This window comes from Pan troglodytes, chromosome 4 (assembly GCF_028858775.2).
Source record: "Pan troglodytes isolate AG18354 chromosome 4, NHGRI_mPanTro3-v2.0_pri, whole genome shotgun sequence".
Lineage (NCBI taxonomy): Eukaryota > Metazoa > Chordata > Mammalia > Primates > Hominidae > Pan > Pan troglodytes.
In genome coordinates, this window is record NC_072402.2 from 98,084,933 (window position 1) to 98,105,110 (window position 20,178).

The following is a 20,178-nucleotide window of genomic DNA, read 5'->3' on the forward strand; positions in this document are numbered from 1 at the left end:
AGAGTTCGAGACCAGCGTGGCCATGGTGAAACCCCATCTCAACAAAAAATAAAGAAGAAAACTAGCTGGGCATGGTGGCATGAGCCTGTAATCCCAGCTACTCGGGAGGGTGAGGCAGGAGAACTGTTTGAACCCAGGAGGTAGAGGATGCAGTGAGCCAAGATCGCAACACTGCTCTCCAGCCTGGGCAACAGAGCAAGACTCTGACTCGTGGGGAAAAAAAATATTAAAATTTACCCTGGCAAGGCAGCGCACGTCTGTGGTCCCAGCTATTTGGGAGGCCGAGTGGGGAGGATCGCTTAAGCCCAGGAGGTCGAGATGGCAACGAGCTGTGATTGCACCACTGCACTCCAGCCTGGGCAACAGAGTGAGACCCTGACTCTGAAAAACAAACAAGGAAAGAAATGTTGCGAATGGAAATGACAAGTGGTGGCAGGAACTGGGCACTCTATGAGACAACAGACACATCCCGGATTGGAGAGTCAGGGACAGGCTCTTAGAAGAAATGGCCTTTACGCTGAGTCAAGTTAACCAGGCGGGATGAAGGGAAGAGGCTCCCAACAGAGGGACCAGTCCGTGCTCAGAGCTCCCAGCATCTGCCCAAGGCCTCCACAGAACAGACTGTTTTGTTTTGTTTTTTGTTGTTGTTTTTTTGAGATACAGAGTCTCATTCTGTAGCCCAGGCTGGAATGCAGTGGCATTATCTCAGCTCACTGCAATCTCTGCCTCCCGGTTCACCTGAGGTGATTCTCCTGCCTCAGCCTATCTAGTAGCTGGGATTACAGACGTCCACCACCATGCCCAGCTAATTTTTGTATTTTTAGTAGAGATGGATTCACTACCTGTTGACCAGGCTGGTCTCAAACTCCTAACCTCAGGTGATCCACCCACCTCAGCCTCCCAAACTGCTGGGATTACAGGCGTGAGCCACCGCATCCAGCCTAGACTGTTGTTGAAGCTGGTTTTCTTCTTCTTTCCTCATTCTTTTCTTTTACATCTTCCCCCCATCATTGCTCTGCCCATCTGAAGGCTGTGGCTGGCACAGGACAGAACAGAACCTCCTAGCCTCAAGTTCCAAACCCACACTCTCCAACAGCCAGGCTCTCAGATGGGAAGCTTCAGAGCCTTGTGACAGCCTGGCTGAACCTCTCCAGCCTGGGCGCTCCCTCCATTTCCTGCCCCGGAAACAGGCATCTCCTCTGGCCACCTCCCAAAGAAGCCTGTCTGGAAGCCTCAGGCACCCGTTCCTGGAAGCCTGTACTATTCACAACAAAGGGCCTGTCCACCCAGTCGTGCTGAGCACACCCCTATTCCCCCGAGCTCTGAATTGTCTTTTGCCCAGGCTGGGACAACATCTCAGAGCCTTCTGCCTGCTGCAGACTCGGCTCAGCCCAAAGCACTCCATGAAATTGGGGTGTGGCATCTGCCTCAAGGAGCATTTCTACAACCTCTGCTGCCTCTACCGCAAATGAAAACTCCACCTCTGAATGCCGAGTTAGAACTGCACAATTGTAAGGAAGAAAAGTTGGGCAGGACTGGTGGCTCACAACTGTAATCCCAGCACTTTGAGGGATGAGGCAGGCAGATCACCAGAGGCCAGGAGTTCAAGGCCAGCCTGGCCAGCATGGTAAAACCCCGTCTCTACTAAAAAATACAAAAATGAGCCGGGCAGAGTGGCTCACGCCTATCATCTCAGCACTCTGGGAAGCTGAGACAGGCGGATCACCTGAGGTCAGGAGTCTAAGACCAGCCTGGCCAACATGGTGAAACCCTGTCTCTATAAAAAATGCAAAAGTTGGCCGGGCACGGTGGCTCACGCCTGTAATCCCAGAACTTTGGGAGATCGAGGTGGGTGGCTCACAAGGTCAAGAGATGGAGACCATCCTGGCCAACATGGTGAAACCCTGTCTCTACTAGAAATACAAAAATTAGCCAGGCATGGTGGGACACACCTGTAGTCCCACCTACTTAGGAGGCTGAGGCAGGAGAATCGCTTGAACCTGGGAAGTGAAGGTTGCAGTGAGCCGAGATCGCACCACTGCACTCCAGTGTGGGCAACAGAGCAAGACTTTGTCAAAAAAAAAAAAAAAAAACAAAAAACAAAAGTTAGCTGGGCATGGTGGCACACATCTATAATCCCAGCTACTTGGGAGGCTGAGGCAGAAAGATGACCTGAGCCTGGGAAGTCGAGGCTGCAGTGAACTGAGATCGTGCCACTGTACTCCAGCCTGGGCAACCAGAGTGAGACCCTGTTTCAAAAAAAAAACAGGCCAAGCACAGTGGCTCATTTGTGCCTGTAATCCCAGCTACTCAGGAGGCTGAGGCAGAAGAATCACTCGAACCCAGGAGGCTGAGGTTGTAGTAAGCCGAGATCGTGCCACTGCACTCCAGCCTGAGCGACAGAGCGAAACTCCATCTCAAAAAAATAGAAAAAGAAAACTACAATTTGGGTGGGTAGATATTTAGTTCCCTGAACCGTCTGGGTATGGACGGCCCTCCCATTGGGCTAGGACAGGATGCTGATCTCCGATAGCACACGTCCACCACAGTCTGCCATCTGCCAGGGTCTCCTGCCTGATCCGGCCCAGGGCAGGCAGCGGGCACTCACTTGAAGGAGTAGCCGGCAGATTCCAGGAAGGACGCAGGCTCGTTGGCCACGGACCACATCACCATGGCGGGTGCTTCTTGTCTCTGAGCACCGGTTCCTCCACCACCCACATATGGTGATGCATAGACACGTTGTTGAAGAGTTGCCAGCGGGCCAGGAGGGAAGGGACAGAGGGTCACGGTGTGGCCCGAGGGCTGGCCAGGCAGAGCGGGTGCGCAGCAGGGACTCATGGCAACATCAGGCCCACAGCAGGACACTCATCGATGACCACAATCCCATACCGGTAACATATCTGCAGCATCTCCTCCGTGTAGGGATAGTGGCTGGTGCAGAAGGTGTTGGCGCCAAGCCAGCAAAGCAGGTTGAAGTCCTTCACCAGCAGCGGACAGTCGAAGCCCTTCCCTTGGATCTAGGGGACAGCAGAGCCGAGTGACCCCTGTCCCTGTCAAAGCGGCACTTCCTCTGAGAGCCAGGACCCTGGAGAACCACCCCATGAGGCCCCCTCTCCAGCCCAAGCACCGGCTCCACCATGGGGTGGTTTGGAGCCATTTGCCTCATTGCCTTCAGCTGCCCTCAACTGCAGGACACAGGGAAGGCTAAAGTGGAAGGTGACCAGAAGCAGCCCCCACCAGGACCCAGGAGCCCCAACACACGTCCGCATCCTCATGCTTGTTGACGCCGTGGAAATAGAAAGGTTTCCCGCTGATGAGGAACTGGCTCTCGGTGACGGCCACAGTGCGGAGCCCCACAGGGAGTGTGTAGAAGTCAAAGGCCCCAGTGACTTCTGTGCAGTCAGCCACACCTACTACAGCCAAAGTGCCAGGTGTCAGCGCCCCGACAGCCTGATCCCCATCTGGCCTGCCCTACAACAGGAAGACCCCTCGTGCATGCACCCCAGCAGTCACCTCTGGGCCTGCAGAGAAGCAGCAATTTTAGAGGCTCTGCCCTTCACTGGCTGACCCTGGGACCTGCCCTTCAAAATCGGGCCTTCTCCTTGACCAGACGAGATGGCTCATGCCTGGAATCCCTACACTTTGGGAGGCTAGGGCAAGAGGATCACTTGAGTTCAGGAGTTCAAGACCAGCCTGGGCAACAGAGTAAGACCCCAACTCTATAAAAAGGATTTTTTTTTGAGACAGTCTCACTCTGTCACCCAGGATAGAGTGCAGTGGCATGATCTCAATTCACCACAGCCCCTGCCTCCTGGGTTCAAGCAATTACCCTGCCTCAGCCTCCCGAGTAGCTGGGATTACAGACGTGCACCATCATGCCCTGCAAACTTTCCTATTTTAGTAGAGATGGGGTTTCACCATGTTGGCCAGGCTGGTCTCCAACTCCTGGCCTAAAGTGATCCGCCCGCATCAGCCTCCCGAAGTGCTGGGATTACAGGCGTGAGCCACCATGCCCGGCCTACAAAAAAAATTTTTTTAATTAGCCAGGCATGGTGGCATGTGCCTGTAGTCCCAGCTACTCAGGAGGCCAAGGTAGGAGGATTGCAGCTCAAAGCTGCAGTGAGCTGTGATCAGGCCATTGCATTCCAGCCTGGGTGACAGAGTGAGACCATCACAAAAAATAAATAAATAAATAAATAAATAAATAAAAGTAAATAAATAAATAAAAAATCTGGGCCTCCCACCAAGGGTGGGAAACATCAGAAAGCTCAGAGGACCACACCTGCCCGTTCACCTGTCCTGGGATCCTGCTGAAGCCAGGGCTACCAGATGGGGGCAAAAGACCTCCCTTAAGCAAGTCCCAAACCACCATTACCTCCCACGAGTACAGGTAGGCGGGGTGTTCGTGCATCAGGTACGGCCACCAGAGGTTGGCACCCAGCACCTTCAGCTGGCCCTGGGTCCCAGCCTGGTTGTCCACGACCTTGTTTTCTGCATTCAAAAGACACACTTCCAACTTGAACTGGTTACTGCACTTGACGGAGATCTGGTAATTCACCAGCCCTGCAGGAGGCAAGAGAGACCAGGGCTTAGGGAGGGACATGACCTGGGTCACACAAATGGGAATGCCCCACAATGACCACTTCCAGGCACTCTCATTTGCTTCTGTTGCTTTTTTTTTTTTTTTTTTTTTGAGATAGAATCTCACTCTGTCATCCAGGCTGGAGTGCAGTGGCATGATCTGGACTCACTGAAACCTCTGCCTCCCAGGTTCAAGTGATTCTCCTGCCTCAGCCTCTGGAAGAGCTGGGATTACAGGCACCTGCCACCACATCCAGCTAATTTTTGTATTTTTAGTAGAGACGGGGTTTCACCACATTAGCCAGGATGGTCTTGATCTCCTGACCTTGTGATCCGCCTGCCTCAGCCTCTCAAAGTGCTGGGATTACAGGCTTGAGCCACCGGGCCCAGCCCTGAACCATTGTGCCCGGCCCGCTTTTTTTTAATTTAATTTTTTAATTTTTTTTTTTTTTTTTTTGAGATGGAGTCTCACCCTGTCACCCAGGCTGGAGTGTAGTGCTGCGATCCTGACTCACTGCAACCTCCACCTCTGGAGTTCAGGTGATTCTTCTGCCTCAGCCTTCCGAGTACCTGGGAATACAGGAATGCACCACCATGCCCGGCGAATTTTTGTATTTTTAGTAGAGACGGAGTTTTGCCATTTTGGCCAGGCTGGTCTCGAACTCCTGAACTCAGGTGATCCAACCGCCTCAGTCTCCCAATAGATTAGATATATTATTAATGAATTGCTTCCTTTAACACCCTATTCATTGAATTTTCCAGTAAACCACAATTACTAATTACTCCTGAAATCAGAAAAGAGGTTAAAAAGATTTTATAACAGTATCCTATGAAATCTACTACTTTCAAGTAATAGTAGTTGAATTACCAAAACCCGTCACTCAAGCCAATGACTACAATTAAGATATCAGTAACATTTCCTAGATAAATAAGTCAATTAATTATATTTGAATCTGGGAAATAGAGAAAGTACATATAAGCCATGATTTTGAAGTCAAAAGAGAGAGAATATTTGGCAAGGAGGGGTGAGTTATAGTATGTAATTAGAACATATAGTAGTTTTTTGTATGCTGGTAACTAATTTTAATTTCCTACATTTTTATGTAGATTTCTGCTATTCTTGTCCTATTTTCCTAATCATCTTTCTATATGGATGACTACATAAGTCTGAAAATACCAAAAGAGATAGACACAGAACCAATCGGATTCCTTTCTTCTTGAAGCTTCTGCACAGCAAAAGAAACTATCAACAGAGTGAACAGACAACCTACAGAATGGGAGAAAATTTTTGCAACAATGCACGTGACAAAGATCTAATGTCCAACACTGATAAGGAACTTAAACAAATTTACAAGAAAAAAAAAATCTCATTAGAAAGTGGGCAAAGGACATAAACAGACACTTCAAAAGAAGACACACATGCGGCCAACCAGCATATGAAAAAAAGCTCAATATCACTGATCATTAGAGAAATGCAAATCAAAACCACAATGGCATACCATCTCACACCAGTCAGAATGGTTATTATTAAAAAGTCAACGCCAGGCATGGTGGCTCACGCCTATAATCCCAGCACTTTAGGAGGCCAAGGCAGGCAGGTCACATGAGGTCAGGAGTTCCAGACCAGCCTGGACAACCTGGTGAAACCCCTTCTCTACTAAAAATACAAAAATTTGCCCAGCATGGTGGCGGGCACCTGTAATCCCAGCTACTCAGGATGCTGAGGCAGGAGAATCGCTTGAACCCGGGAGGCAGAGGTTGTAGTGAGCCGAGATCATGCCACTGCACTCTCCAGCTTAGGTGACAGAGTGAGAAGCTGTCTCAAAAAAAAAAAAAAATTATATTTGAACTTTGTTTAAATCGCTAACACATACTGGGCATTTAATAACAAAAAAAAGGACATGAGATTGTGATCCTTATGAGGGTTTGAGAGGCATTTCACTAGGGTTCAACATAGAGCAGTCTGAAACATACTGTAATAATTTAATCCAATGGCTCATCTACAGCACCTAAAAAGATTACAGCAGATTCTCATTATTCAGTGTAGTTACGGTCTAGGTCTAGAAAGTTCCATGAACAAATAAAAAGTTAGGTTTCAGCAAGCTACTGGTCATATTTTTGTAAGCTTACCAACACCTACTTTTGTTGTATGTGTGCTTATTTAATATATATTGTTGGCCAGGCACAGTGGCTAACGCCTGTAATCCCAGAACTTTGGGAAGCCAAGGCGGGCAGATCATTTGAGGTCTGGAGTTCGAGACCAGCCTGGCCAACGTGGTGAAACCCCGTCTCTACTAAAACTACAAAAAAAAAAAAAAAATTAGCCAGGCATGGTGGCGCATGCCTGTAGTCTTAGCTACTTGGGAGGCTAAGGCAGGGGAATCGCTTGAACCCAGGAGGCAGAGGTTGCAGTGAGCCAAGACTGCACCACTGTACTCCAGCCTGAGCAATAGAGTGAGACTGTATCTCAAAAATAATAATAATAATTAATTAAATGAATGAATAAATAAATAATATACATTGTTCATTCATTAACATTGAACTCACAGCCAATGGCACTACAGCACTCACGCCTGAATGGAGTTTATATAATGCATGTACTTTCTCTGTAAGGCACATCACAGACTTCTTGGACTTGTGAATGCTAAGCAGCACTTCAGCACTATGCTTGGGGGTTAATTTAAATGGCAAAAAAACCAACAAACCGTACAAAAATAGGAAAAACATGGCATTAAATAGACCACAAAAAGGATACCTGACTATTGTATGAGAGCTGAAAAAGAAGGCAGAATATCACCCTGTTCAAACTCAAATTCTTTGACACTCTTTGCAAACACATGACTATGAAAGTGCTGTGAGTACTGATTTGGGGGTTACAAAAAATAGTAGGTGAGTTCACAAATACAAAAGCTGAAAACAAGGAGGATCGACTGTATTTTCGTAGACAATCTAATCTCATAGAAGATTTCATTTCAGACAAAAATCATGAGAATTACTGTATTACAAAAGGGCACTAGATACGGGGAAAAGAGTGAAAATCAGAATTAAAACAAAGGTTCAAAATTCTGCATCAACCATATCCAGTTACACTTTAATATGTTTGTGGCAGACTACATTATTGTTCCCAACTCATCACCCCTCCCTATATCTACAACCTTTCCCCAAGACAATGCAGTTCCTCCTGCTAGAGATCAGGTATATTTATCTAGACTATCAATGTTAGCCATGGACAAGGTATGTGCTTTGGCTGACTGAATGTTAGTGGACATGATAGAAGCAATGGCTTCAAATGTACTTCCAGAACCGGAGTTTCCTTGTGATTCTATCACTGTGACAAAAACACATTCTCAGGTAGTCCACTGATCCAAGGGGGAACAAACACACAGAAAACATACCTAGACTCTATCTGCAGCTTGCAGCCTCACCAAGCCAAGAACAGTCAACTCATGGATATGTTAGCAAAAATAAATGTTTTTCGTACCTTAAGTTTTATATAATTATTGACCTATAGTTAACTGATATACAATATACATTAATCTTAAAATATCATTATCCCATTAAAAATATTTACATTAAAAACTGATCACTTTCTTCCCTCCGTTTTTTTTTTTTTTTTTTTTTTTTTTAAATTAAGAGACAGGGTGTCTCAATGTTGCCCAAGCTGGAGTTCAGTGGCTAGTGGCTATTCACAAGAACGATCATCGCACACTACCTCAAACTCCTGGGATCAAGCAATCCTCCTGCCTCAGCTTTCCAAGTAGCTGGGGCTATAAGTGTGTACCACAGCATGTCAGCTCTCTCTCTTCTTCTTGACCTAAAGCCTAGCATAAAATTAGCTAAGTAGAATGTTTCCAAAGATGCCTGCATCAGTATCTCCCATCCCACATAATTTCTGTTTGATTTTGCCATTCACCCATAAAATGGTGGGACCTACCTCCCCTCCTTGCAAATTTGAGCTGGCCCTCTGATCCTGTCTAAGATCTGAAGTCAGATATTAAGGTACTTAATTAATTTCCATGTTTGTCCTCTATGCAACCTAGCAATCAAGCAAGAAGTCAAAACCTACTGATTTAGTTTGGATGTGTCCCCACCCAAATCTCACCTAGCATTGTAATAATTCCCACATGTCAAGGGTGGGGCCAGGTGCAGATAACTGAATCATGGGGATGGTTCCCCCCATACTGTTCTCGTGGTAGTGAATAAGTCTCATGAGATCTGATGGTTTTATAAATGGGAGTTCCCCTGCACATGCTCTCTCCTGCCTGCCACTACGTGAGACATGCTTTTGCACCTCCTTGCCTTCCACCATGATTGTGAGGCCTCCCCAGCCATGCAGAACTGTGAGTCAATTCAACCTCTTTCCTTTATAAATTACCCAGTCTCAGGTATGTCTTTATTTGCAGTGTGAGAACAGACTAATACAGTAAGTTGATACCAGTAGAGTGGGGTGCTGCTGTAAAGATACCTGAAAATGTGGAAGCAACTTTGGAAATGGGTAACAGGGAGAGGCTGGAACAGGTTGGAAGGCTCAGAAGAGGATAGGAAAATGTGGGAAAGTTTGGAACTTCCTAGAGACTTGTTGAATGGCTTTGACCAAAATGTTCGTAGTGATATGGACAATAAGGTCCAGGCGGAGGTGGTCTCAGATGGAGATGAGGAATTTGTTGGGAAATGGAGTGAAGTCACTCTTACTATGCAAAGACACTGCAGGCATTGTGCACCTGTATTAGAAACGGGCATAAGATAGGCGGGAAAGAGTGAAAATAAGAATTTTTTTCTAGAGTTACCTAGAGATCTGTGGAACTTTGAACTTGACAGAGATGATTTAAGGTATCTGACAGAAGAAATTTCTAAGCAGCAAAGCATTCGAGAAGAAGCAGAGCATAAAAGTTCAGAAAATTTGTAGCCTGATGATGCAACAGAAAAGAAAAATCTATTTTCTGAGGAGACTGGGTTGTAGAAATTTGCATAAGTAATGAGGAGCCAAATGTTAATCACCAAGACAATGGGGCAAACGTCTCCAGGGCATGTTAGAGACCCTCACAGCAGACCCTCCCATCACAGGCCAGGAGGCTTAGAAGGAAAAATGGTTTTGTGGGTCCAGAACCCCGTGCTGTGTGCAGCCTAGGAACTTGGTGCCCTGCATCCCAGCTGCTCCTGCCATAGGTAAAAGGGGCCAAGGTACACCTCAGGCCATGGCTTCATAGGGTGCAAGTTCCAAGCCTTTCAGGTTCTAGGTGGTGTTAAGCCTGCAGATGCTCCAAAGTCAAGAATTAAGGTTCATGAACCTCTGCCTAGATTTCAGAAGATGTATGAAAATGCCTGGAAATCCAGGCAAAAGTTTGCTGCATGGGGGAGGGGGGCCCTCATGGATAACCTCTGGTAGGGCAGTGTCAAAGGGAAATATGGGGTTGGAGCCCCCACACAGAGTTCCCACTGGGGTACTGCCAAGCACAGCTGTGAGAAAAGGGCCACCATCCTCCAGACCCCAGAATGGTAGATCCACTCACAGCTTGCACTGTGTGCCTGGAAAAGCTGCACTCAATGCAGCCAGAAGGGGGGCTGTACCCTGCAAAGCCACAGGGGTGGGGCTGCCCAAGACCCTGGGAACCCACTTCTTGCATCACCTAGATGTGATACATGGAGTCAAAGGAGGTCATTTTGGAGCTTTAAGATTTGCCTGCTGGGTTTTGGACTTGCATGGGGCCTGTAGCTCTTTCGCTTTGGCCAATTTCTCCCATTTGAAACGAGTGTATTTACCCAATGCCTGTATCCCTGTGTATCTAGAAAATAACTTGCTTTTGATTTTACAGGCTCATAGGTGGAAGGGACTTGCCTTGCCTCAGATGAGACTTTGGACTATGGAATTTTGAGTTAATGCTGAAAGAAGAGTTTGGGGGACTTTGGGGAAGGCATGATTGCTTTTGAAATGTGAGGACATGAGATTTGGGAGGGGCCGGGGAAGAATTATATGGTTTGGCTCCAGGTGGAGATAATTGAATCATGGAGGCAGTTTCCCCCATGCTGTTCTCATGGTAGTGAATAAGTCTCATGAGATCTGATGGTTTTATCAATGGGAGTTTCCCTGCACATGCTCTCTCCTGCCCACCATGTCTGACTAAATTTTGTATTTTTACTAGAGACGGGGTTTCACTATGTTGGCCAGGCTGGTCTCCAACTCCTGATCTCGTGATCCGTCCACCCCGACCTCCCAAAGTGCTAGGATTATAGGCATAAGCCACCACACCCGGCCTCTTTTTTTTCTTTTTCTTTTTTTTATCTGGAGACTGAGTTTTGCACTTGTTGCCCAGGCTGGAGTGCAATGGTGCGATCTCAGCTCACTGCAGTCTCCACCTCAGCAGGAGAGCAGGAATCTTCAGTGATCCACGGGCAGATCTGCAGCCACTGTGGGCACCTGCTCCTCCCGCGATCTTTGTGCCCGCGTCTCTCCCTCCAGTACCTATTGCACGACACCCCACGTCCGCCTCCTGCCATTGACAGCAAGTGCCTTGTGCGGGTACCTGGCTGTGCTTATTAATCCATTATGGTCGCTCTGTCACTGGTGCCATTATGTGCTCACGTGCCCACTCCCTCAGGTTTAGAAGGTGCGTTGCCCGGCAACAGAAGAGTCTGCTGTCTTAGCCTTTGGCCGAGTTGGCAGCTGGACGAGGACGCTCAGAGCCCAGCTCTCAAGAGTTCAAGCATCGGACGGTTCCCCACTGCTCCCAGGAGCAGTTACCCGGGCACTCTGTGCCCCTCATTCCTGTTTGGGCCAAGGCTGAGGACCCGCGAGTAGGGCTCAGTTGCCTGGAGCCCCTTCAGCCCATCCCCCAGTTCACTTTGCTTGTGGGATCTCCCCGTTGCTCCTGCCCCTGGACTGAGTGGCAGGCCATCCTACAAGCACCCAGACACTCGACATCAGTGGTGTCAAGACAACTCCAAGAAGGTTTTCCGTGATCCTGCAAGACCTGTGTTCCATCCTGGTGATTCTGCCTTCAATTTCACTGCACAGGTACCATAGCACCCAGTGCTGTGTGCTCCGAGTTCCAGGGCATCCTCCAGCTCAGACACTACACTGAGCACGAGGACTCTGTGGGGCCCAGGAGCAGGTAGTCACCCCTTTGGGGTCCACAACACCCGGCTGTCCCCAGACTTGTGTCCAGGGAAGATAGTGTTGAGGGCCCTAAAGGAGAGCGGGGCAGGGATGCCTGAGCAGGACAAGGACCCTAGAGTCCAAGAGAATCCTGATGATCAGAGAAGGGTCCCTGAGGTCACCGGGGATGCACGGTCTGCATTTCGGCCCCTGCGGGACAATGGAGTCCTCTATCCCTTTGTGCCGAGGCCCGGGCCTCTGCAGACATACCTCCATGCCCAGAGGTCAGAAATCAGATATAACCAGACATCCCAGATCACCTGGACGAGCTCGTGCACCAACCAAAATGCCATCTCCAGCTCCTACAGCTCCGTGGGAGGCTTGCTGGGGCTAAAGTGGAGGAGGGGGCCAGCAGGGCAGGAGAGCGGGGCAGGGATGCCTGAGCAGGACGAGGACCCCAGAGTCCAAGAAAATCCTGATGATCAGAGAATAGTCCCCAAGGTCACCGGGGATGCATGGTCTGCATTTCGGCCCCTGTGGGACAATGGAGGCCTCTCTCCCTTTCTGCCCAGGCCCGGGCCTCTGCAGACAGACCTCCATGCCCAGAGCTCAGAAATCAGATATAATCAGACATCCCAGACCTCCTGGGCGAGCTCGTGCACCAAACGAAATGCCATCTCCAGCTCCTACAGCTCCACGGGAGACTTGCCGGGGCTAAAGCAGAGGAGGGGGCCAGCCTCATCCCACTGCCAGCTGGCCCTCAGTTCCTCAAACACAGTGAGTGAGGACGGACCTCAGGCTGTCTCTTCGGGTCACAGCCACTGTGAAAACAATGCAGATACAGCACCAGGGCAGACACTCGCCCCCACCGGTGGCTCCCCCAGATCCAAGGCCTCCAGGCCCCGCATCAACAGTGCACTGCACGTTGAGGACAAGGCCATCTCGGACTGCAGACCCTCACGGCCTTCCCACACTTTGTCCTCACTTGCAACAGGGGCTTCTGGTGGGTCTGCCGTTTCTAAAGCACCCACTATGGATGCACAGCAGGACAGACCCAAGTCCCAAGACTGCCTGGGCCTAGTGGCCCCCCTAGCATCTGCTGCAGAGGTCCCCTCTACAGCTCCCGTGTCTGGAAAGAAGCACAGAGCACCAGGACCCCTGTTCTCCTCAGATCCCCTTCCTGCCACCTCTTCCCACTACCGGGACTCAGCCCAGGTCACCTCGCTGATTCCTGCCCCCTTCACAGCTGCAAGCATGGATGCCGGCATGAGAATGAATGCCGGCATGAGAAGAATGTTTTGTGTTCGAAATTGTTTGAGGGGTTTGGGTTTATGTTTGTTGGTTTTTTTTTTGTTTTTTTTTTTTTTGCTTACATGGGCATCCTTCAGCTTTTAATAATCTGAAAAATTCTATTTACCCATTGTCAATGTGTATAAATTAATCTGCGTGAATTTTATACAATAAAAGGTGAACTTTTATGCATGAAACAATAATTTACAAAAAATGTACCAGAAGAATGTTCATTACAAATATAGGAAACATAAATATTACCAAATATTGGCAAGCACTAAAATCTTCAGAAATATAAGTCTATTACAGTTATAGCTCTCTCAAGCAAAAAAATAGCAGAGAAAAACTTAGTTTACCTTAGGGGCTATTTATTGACTTAGAGATTTGTTAAAAGGTTAAATGGGGTCACACAGAATACTAAGAAGAGCTGTTCACCCAGACCTCACTAAGAACTCTTCTTCATTCAGTAGCTATATAGTAATATGACAACTGCTCCTACCACCCAGAGAGGAACTACAGCAACTACTCTTTAGCATCTGTTGCTCCCAACTCTGCTTTGCAATTATATGACTCAAGCATTCTGGCTCCGTTAACTATTACTTCTGTTACTCCCAGTTAAATTCCCTCTAACCCTCCCACTCTGCCTATTTCAGCTTTCTGCTGCCTCATGACTTCAATTCCATCAGAGTTATGCATTGTTTCCTCTGTACATCTTTGCTCTGCTTCCATTGCTAATTCCCTAGTAAAGTGTTGTATATTCAAAGTTCCAAAGAAACAGAATATCCAAGACATCACCAATCGTCCAAAACACAGTGTAGGAGGCCACAGTTAAGAGAAGCAAGACCATTAGCTCTTTTTATAGGCTGGAGAACAACAGGATGCTTTGGTCCTGTATCAGCAGGATGCTTTTTGGGTAGATCCTACTGCCACCCTACTATCGGGTAGATCCTACTGCCACCCTAGCTATGGGCACATGTCAGAGTCCCATGTAATAAAGGAGACAAAAGGAAACCACCGCGAGTATAAACTAAGAAAAGTACTCCAACGTTTCTAAGAATGGAGCTGTATAACTCACTTTGCCCCATTTGTTACTTCTCCACGGTACTTACCACCACCTATTATATATATTTTGTTTATAGTCAGTCTTCCCTCATTAGAATGAAAGTTCCGTGAGGATAGGACTATACAGTCAGCCCCCAGTATCCATGGGGGACTAGTTTCAGGATCTCCTGAGGATAACAAAGGATACTCAAGTCCCTGATATAAAATGGCATACTATTTGCACATCACCTTTGCACATCCTCCCATATACTTCATATCAACTCTAGATCACTCATAATATTCAATGTAAATGTCATGCAAATAGTTATTGTACTATATTGTGTAAGGAATAAGGACAAGAAAAAAGTCTGTACATGTTCAGTACAGACGCAATTTTTTTTCCCAATATTTCCGATCCTTGGTTGGCTTAATAAACAGATGTAGAACCCAGGAATAAGTTCTGGTGTCCTATTGCATAGTAGGATGAGTATAGTTAACAATAACATATTATATATTTGAAAATAGCCAGAAGAGTAGATTTTGAATTTTCTCCCTACAGAAAAATCATTATGCAAATTACCCTGATTTGATCATTACACATTGAGTACATGTATTAAAACATCACATTGTACCCCATATATATGTACAAGTATGTGTCAATAAAAATTTAATGTCAATATGTGAAATAAAATGAAAAAATAAAAATTGTTAAAGCTGTAATTATCTCCATCTGGTAGGAATACATATAATCTGAAATAAAAAATATATTTGTAATTGTTAGGACAAAATAGATTATAGATTACTTTAAGTTTGCAACTTATAAATTACAAAATTCTCACAGAACCTGAAAAATTATTGGTATTGTTAAATATTTTAAAAGCTGTCCTTGGAGACAAAGAAACCTATCAGATTTACATCAACAAGTGCAATATATCAGCCTATTACCATCTGCTACAGACTGCATGTTTGTGTTCCCTCAAAATTCATATGATAGGCCGGGCGCGGTGGCTCATGCCTGCAATCCCAGCACTTTGGGAGGCCGAGGCGGGTGGATCACCACGTCAGGAGATCGAGATCATCCTGGCTAACATGGTAAAACCCCGTCTCTACTAAAAATACAAAAAATTAGCCGGGCGCAGCGGCGGGCGCCTTAGTCCCAACTACTGAGGAGGCTGACGCAGGAGAATGGCGTGAACCCAGGAGGCGGAGCTTGTAGAGAGCCGAGATTGTGCCACTGCACTCCAGCCTGGGTGACAGACAGAGCGAGACTCTGTCCCAAAAAAAAAAAAAAAAAAAATTCCTATGATAAAGCCCTAACCCCCAAGGTGAGGATATTGGGAGGAGTGGCCTTTAGGAGAGAATTAGGTTTAGATGAGGTCATGAGAATAGAGCCCCTATGGTGGCATTACTTCCTTTATAAGAAGAGACACTAGAGCTGCTTTTCTCCCTACCATGTGAGGATACTGAGAGAAGATGGCCATTTCCAATCTAGGAAGCAGGCCCTCTTTAAGAAACGTAATTTGCCAACACTTTGATCTTGCACTTCCAGCCTCCAGAACTGTGAGAAATATCTCTTCTTTTTTTTTTTTTTTTTTTTTTTTTTTTTTTTTTTTTTTTTTTTTTTTTTTGAGACAGAGTCTCATTCTGTCATCCAGGCTGGAGTACAGTGGTGCGATCATGGCTCACTGCAACCTCCACCTCCCAGGTTCAAGCAATTCTCCCACCTCAGCCTCCCAAGTAGCTCAGACTACAGGCATGCACCACCATGCCCAGCTAATTTTTGTAGAGACAAGGTTTTGCCATGATGCCCAGGCTAGTCTCAAACTCCTGAGCTCAAGTTATCCACCTGCCTCGGCCTCCCAAAGTGTTAGGAATACAGGCATAAGCCACCATGCCTGGTCAAAATATCTACTGATTAAGCTACCTAATTTATGGTATTCTGTTTTAGCAGCTGAAGCAGACTAAGATACCATCCTATAAGCTACAGACCAGCACTATCCAATGAACTTTATATGACGAGGAAATGTTTTATATCTGTGCTATCCATTATGTTAGCCACTAGCCACATGTATCCATCAAGTATTTGAAATATGGCTAGTGCAACTAAAGAACTTAATTTTAATTTTTTTTTTTTTTTTGAGATGGAGTCTCGCTCTGTCCCCCAGGCTGGAGTGCAGTGGCGCCATCTCGGCTCACTGCAAACTCTGCTTCCCAGGTTCAAGCCATTCTCCCGCCTCAGCCTCCTGAGTAGCTGGGACTGCAGGTGCCCGCCACCACGCCCAGCTAATTTTTTGTATTTTTAATAGAGATGGGGTTTCACTGTCTTATTAAGGATGGTCTCGATCTCCTGACCTCCTGATCTGCCCGCCTCGGCCTCCCAAAGTGCTGGGATTACAGGCGTGAGCCACCACGCCCGGCCAATTTTTATTTCATCTTATTTAAATAACCCCATGTGGCTAGTGACTAATGTATTGAACACTACAGCTGTAGACAATATGAGATAAATATAAAGCAGTCTCCACTTTGGAAAAACAGAAGACTCTTACTGCCTCATAATATAGATGAAAAATGAAATACTAAGATAAGTAAAATGTTCTTTAAAGAACAAAAACAAAAGAAAACCTAATGAAAGCTATAAAAGTCCATTGGATAATAATGCTACCAGTACTAAGGAAGTACAGCCCCTAAAAGTGACTTGCAGTCACAAATATAAAAACGACTATTCAAGTGAACTCCTAAGGTAAAAATTTGTTATTCACCATGCTCCAAAATGGTCTGTAATATTCTTCAGAGATGGCATGGTAAAGTACGATACAAGGGTAATATTAACAGTATGCTGTCACAGGTGCCATTCTCTTAAAAAAGAAATCCCAAAATAAATATAAATGGAAAGCAAATAATTAAACACACTAAATACAGATTATTACAAAAATCCATAAGGAATTCTGGTGCAGAAACAACTTCATAATCAAAATCCCAAATATAAAATTTATCTATCAAAAATGAAAATGCTGACATACAGTTTCTTGCAAAAAAAAAAGTTTAGAAATTTTTTAAATATAAATAAATAAGAACATCTTTTTAAACAAAATCTTAGGCTGTTGAGTCCCGTTTATTTTCTACACCTCTAATTCCAAAGCTGAGAAACAAACGGATACTTCAGAAAAAAAAAATAACTCATGACAATTTGTCTTTTGGACACAGAATATAAAGGAAAAATAAAATTTATGTCTAACTGGCCAGACCTCAATTGAATTTTTCATCCTAGCTGGTTCCTAAATCCAAATCAGATACTTATCAATAAAACTGTTTTTCTGTACAGTTACTACTAGCTAGAAACTGCTTCTCCAAATTTATACTGACCATTTCTTCTAAAATGTTGAAATTCTAGCTCATAGTTTTTAAAAAACCATTCTTAATGTACTGATTCCAGAGTACTAATTCCAATGGCCAAGAAAATTCAAAAAGATTTGGAGTGGTCTCTGAGATTAGAATGTGTGACAATGTGAAGCATTTCACTACAACGTCCAAAATTAAAGTGTCAAAGCAGATGAGGAAATGAAGCTCCCAAAACAGATGCCCATGAGAAAGGAGCCCAGAAAAGCAAAAGGGGCCACAGCCCAGGACCTTACAATAAAGAAAAGTGGCTCTGGCCCCATGGTATCCTTCCTGAAACACTGGGAAAGAATGAAGTCCTTAGCAAAATTCAGACCAGGATCGCAAATTTAAATGTAAGCTTGTAAGGAAAACACCTATGGACTTGGGTTTAAATTTGTCCATCTAAGATATAAAATTACAAGTTTGACCAAATGTGCCAGTTGTCCACTTATTGTCTCTCAGCTCCAAATTCATCCTTTCCTATCTGCTCTGCAGAAATGAACCTGGACCCTTTAAACATTTTTCCTTTGCTAGTTGGCATGATGTTAGATCGACATTGTAAGAGGAGATTTTCCTCTTCTTTACAAGAGTCTTGTGTGCTCCTCTTGGCAGGCTTCTGTACTGCAACACAGCTTCTCCAGTGTCCAGATCCAGAATCCGTGCAGTTTGCTCCATTGTCAGGCTCCTGAAGTGCACAGCAGTCAGCAGCACCCAGTATCTTCCACCAGTACCTCCACAAGGCAGTATTATAGCAGAGTGATTCTGATGAGACAGATTTCTACCACAGCAACTTCTCTTCATTCAGTGAGCCACAGCCATGCCCCCTCAAACAGGGTCTGGATCTTAATCCCAGAGGCCATGGATGTTCTATCTCAACCCCAGGGGTTGATGCTCCTTTTACCTGTTATTCTTATATTCCTTAGAGTTCTCTTTACTTTTTACTAGCCAATCCTCATTGCTCCAAAACCCTGTTATAGCTAGCAGTTCTTCGTATTAATCTTTCCTTGTTCAAATTACATGTGATTTCTCTATTCTAATCAAACACTGACTGATAGATCAAATTTCAGGCAATTAATCAAACTGAGACAATTATAGGGCATTATGTCTAATTTGTTATTTTATATATTAGCAAACACATAAGATCTGATAATCAGAAAGTTCAGAGCACTAAACCAAAGTCTCTAAAGAATGGAAGGAATCAGTTCACAGGATATATGCTTGTTAATGCTACTCCCATTTGGGGGAAGTGTAATTTTCTCCAGTAACCAGGAAAAACAAGAGATCACTTTGTTTCTTCTGATGATTTATTTTTATTTTAAAAGGGAAATGAAAATCTGAAAAATATAAAAGTTTAAGAAGACAAAGTAGAAACAGTCAATGGCTCCATTTCTCTGGCAAACTAATCAACCAAACTGTTCTATCTACATTTGACGGGAAACCCAAAATTTCAGTGATCCCACACTAATGTTCACATTGTTTTTCTGCTATATAGGAACATTTTTAACATTTTCCCTCTGTCTCACTGTTTGTCATGTACTCTCTGTAGACTACTTTGCCAACATTAAAATGAAGTGTTCAGCATCAAGCTCATCATTCCTCTCTCACTTCACTCTGAAATCTGCTAGCCACAGAGTTAAAAGGACAGGATTAAGAGTCATTAGACACAGTACTAAGGAGAATTAAAGGGTCTGTTCAAGGGGCATAACATCTGCTCCTCAAATTCCTGCCTAAACAACGAAGATTCCGATCAAAGAGAAGAGAGGGAAAGCCAATCTAACCAGTAAACCAGAGTCATGAGTAAGTGAATGCTCTCTCAGGGAGTAACTCTGACACCAGAGGAAGGCTTAGTGACATTGCACAATTGTTTCTATGAAGTCATTCATGAGGCAAGTGGGAGTATATGAGTAGAAGTGGAAGGGAGTGGGAAGGTGAAGATTGAGGATCCTTTTAAGTAGTTTTTGCTCAGCTAGCAAAACAAGCTGGGACATGCAAGACAGATAAACACAGCTGTTTGGGGCTGTCACTTGGGGCTCAGGAGCCCAGGTGTCCTGCTGTAGTGAAAAGTGCACCGGAATGTGAGTCAGGAGTTCAGGGATCCAAGTCCTCATTCTGCTGCTAACTAGCTGCGTGATCATGAGCAAGTCCACTGGCTTCACTAGACTCAGTCTCTTTTTTTTTTTCGATACAGAGTCTCGCTCTGTCACCCAGGCTGGAGTGCAGTGGCACGATCTCAGCTCACTGCAACCACCACCTCCTGGGTTCAAGCAATTCTCCTGCTTCAGCCTCCTAAGTAGCTGGGATTACAGGCGCGCGCCACCACGCTGGGCTAATTTTTGTATTTTTAGTAGAGATGGGGTTTCGCCATGTTGGTCAGGCTGGTCTCAAACTCCTGACCTCGTGTTCCGCCCACCTTGGCCTCCCAAAGTGCTGGATTACAGGCATGAGCCACCACGCCCAGCCTCAGTCTCCTTATTTCATGGAAAATGAGGAGACAAGACTAGATGGCAGCACTATACAGAGATGCTCCTGAACCCACAGAGTTCATGTACTAGTTAATATAACTTTGCTGAGTCCTGGTTTCCTCCACTGAAAAAAACATGAGAAATAATACTTTTTATAAAATTGGGTGAGGATTAAAAATAATATACATAAAGACACCTAGTACAGTAACTGAAACAAGTAATTATTATTATTACTACTTTATTTCCAATGCCAAGATTATTTGAGGGGTATAAAATCTTGGTAGCCAAGTGCAATGTTATTTCAAATACACTACAAGTTAGTATGTGTTTAGT

At 45.4% G+C, this 20,178-nt stretch overlaps 1 protein-coding gene and 1 pseudogene across 1 annotated transcript; one reads left to right on the forward strand and one right to left on the reverse strand.

Moving 5' to 3' along the window:
• Positions 1 to 2,703: 2,703 nt before the first annotated feature.
• LOC100609813 (beta-glucuronidase-like) overlaps positions 2,704 to 20,178 on the reverse strand; it is a 46,898-nt pseudogene continuing 29,423 nt past the window's right edge.
• LOC107971486 (putative POM121-like protein 1-like) lies at positions 10,837 to 13,090 on the forward strand. The gene has a single exon (XM_063811433.1). It carries the CDS (start codon positions 11,786 to 11,788, stop codon positions 13,067 to 13,069), a length of 1,284 nt encoding a protein of 427 aa, XP_063667503.1. The 5' UTR covers positions 10,837 to 11,785; the 3' UTR covers positions 13,070 to 13,090.

What these genes read in the sequence shown, in the direction of transcription:
- LOC107971486 (XM_063811433.1), top strand. Translation starts at nt 11,786, where the DNA reads ATGCCTGAGCAGGACAAGGACCCTAGAGTCCAAGAGAATCCTGATGAT.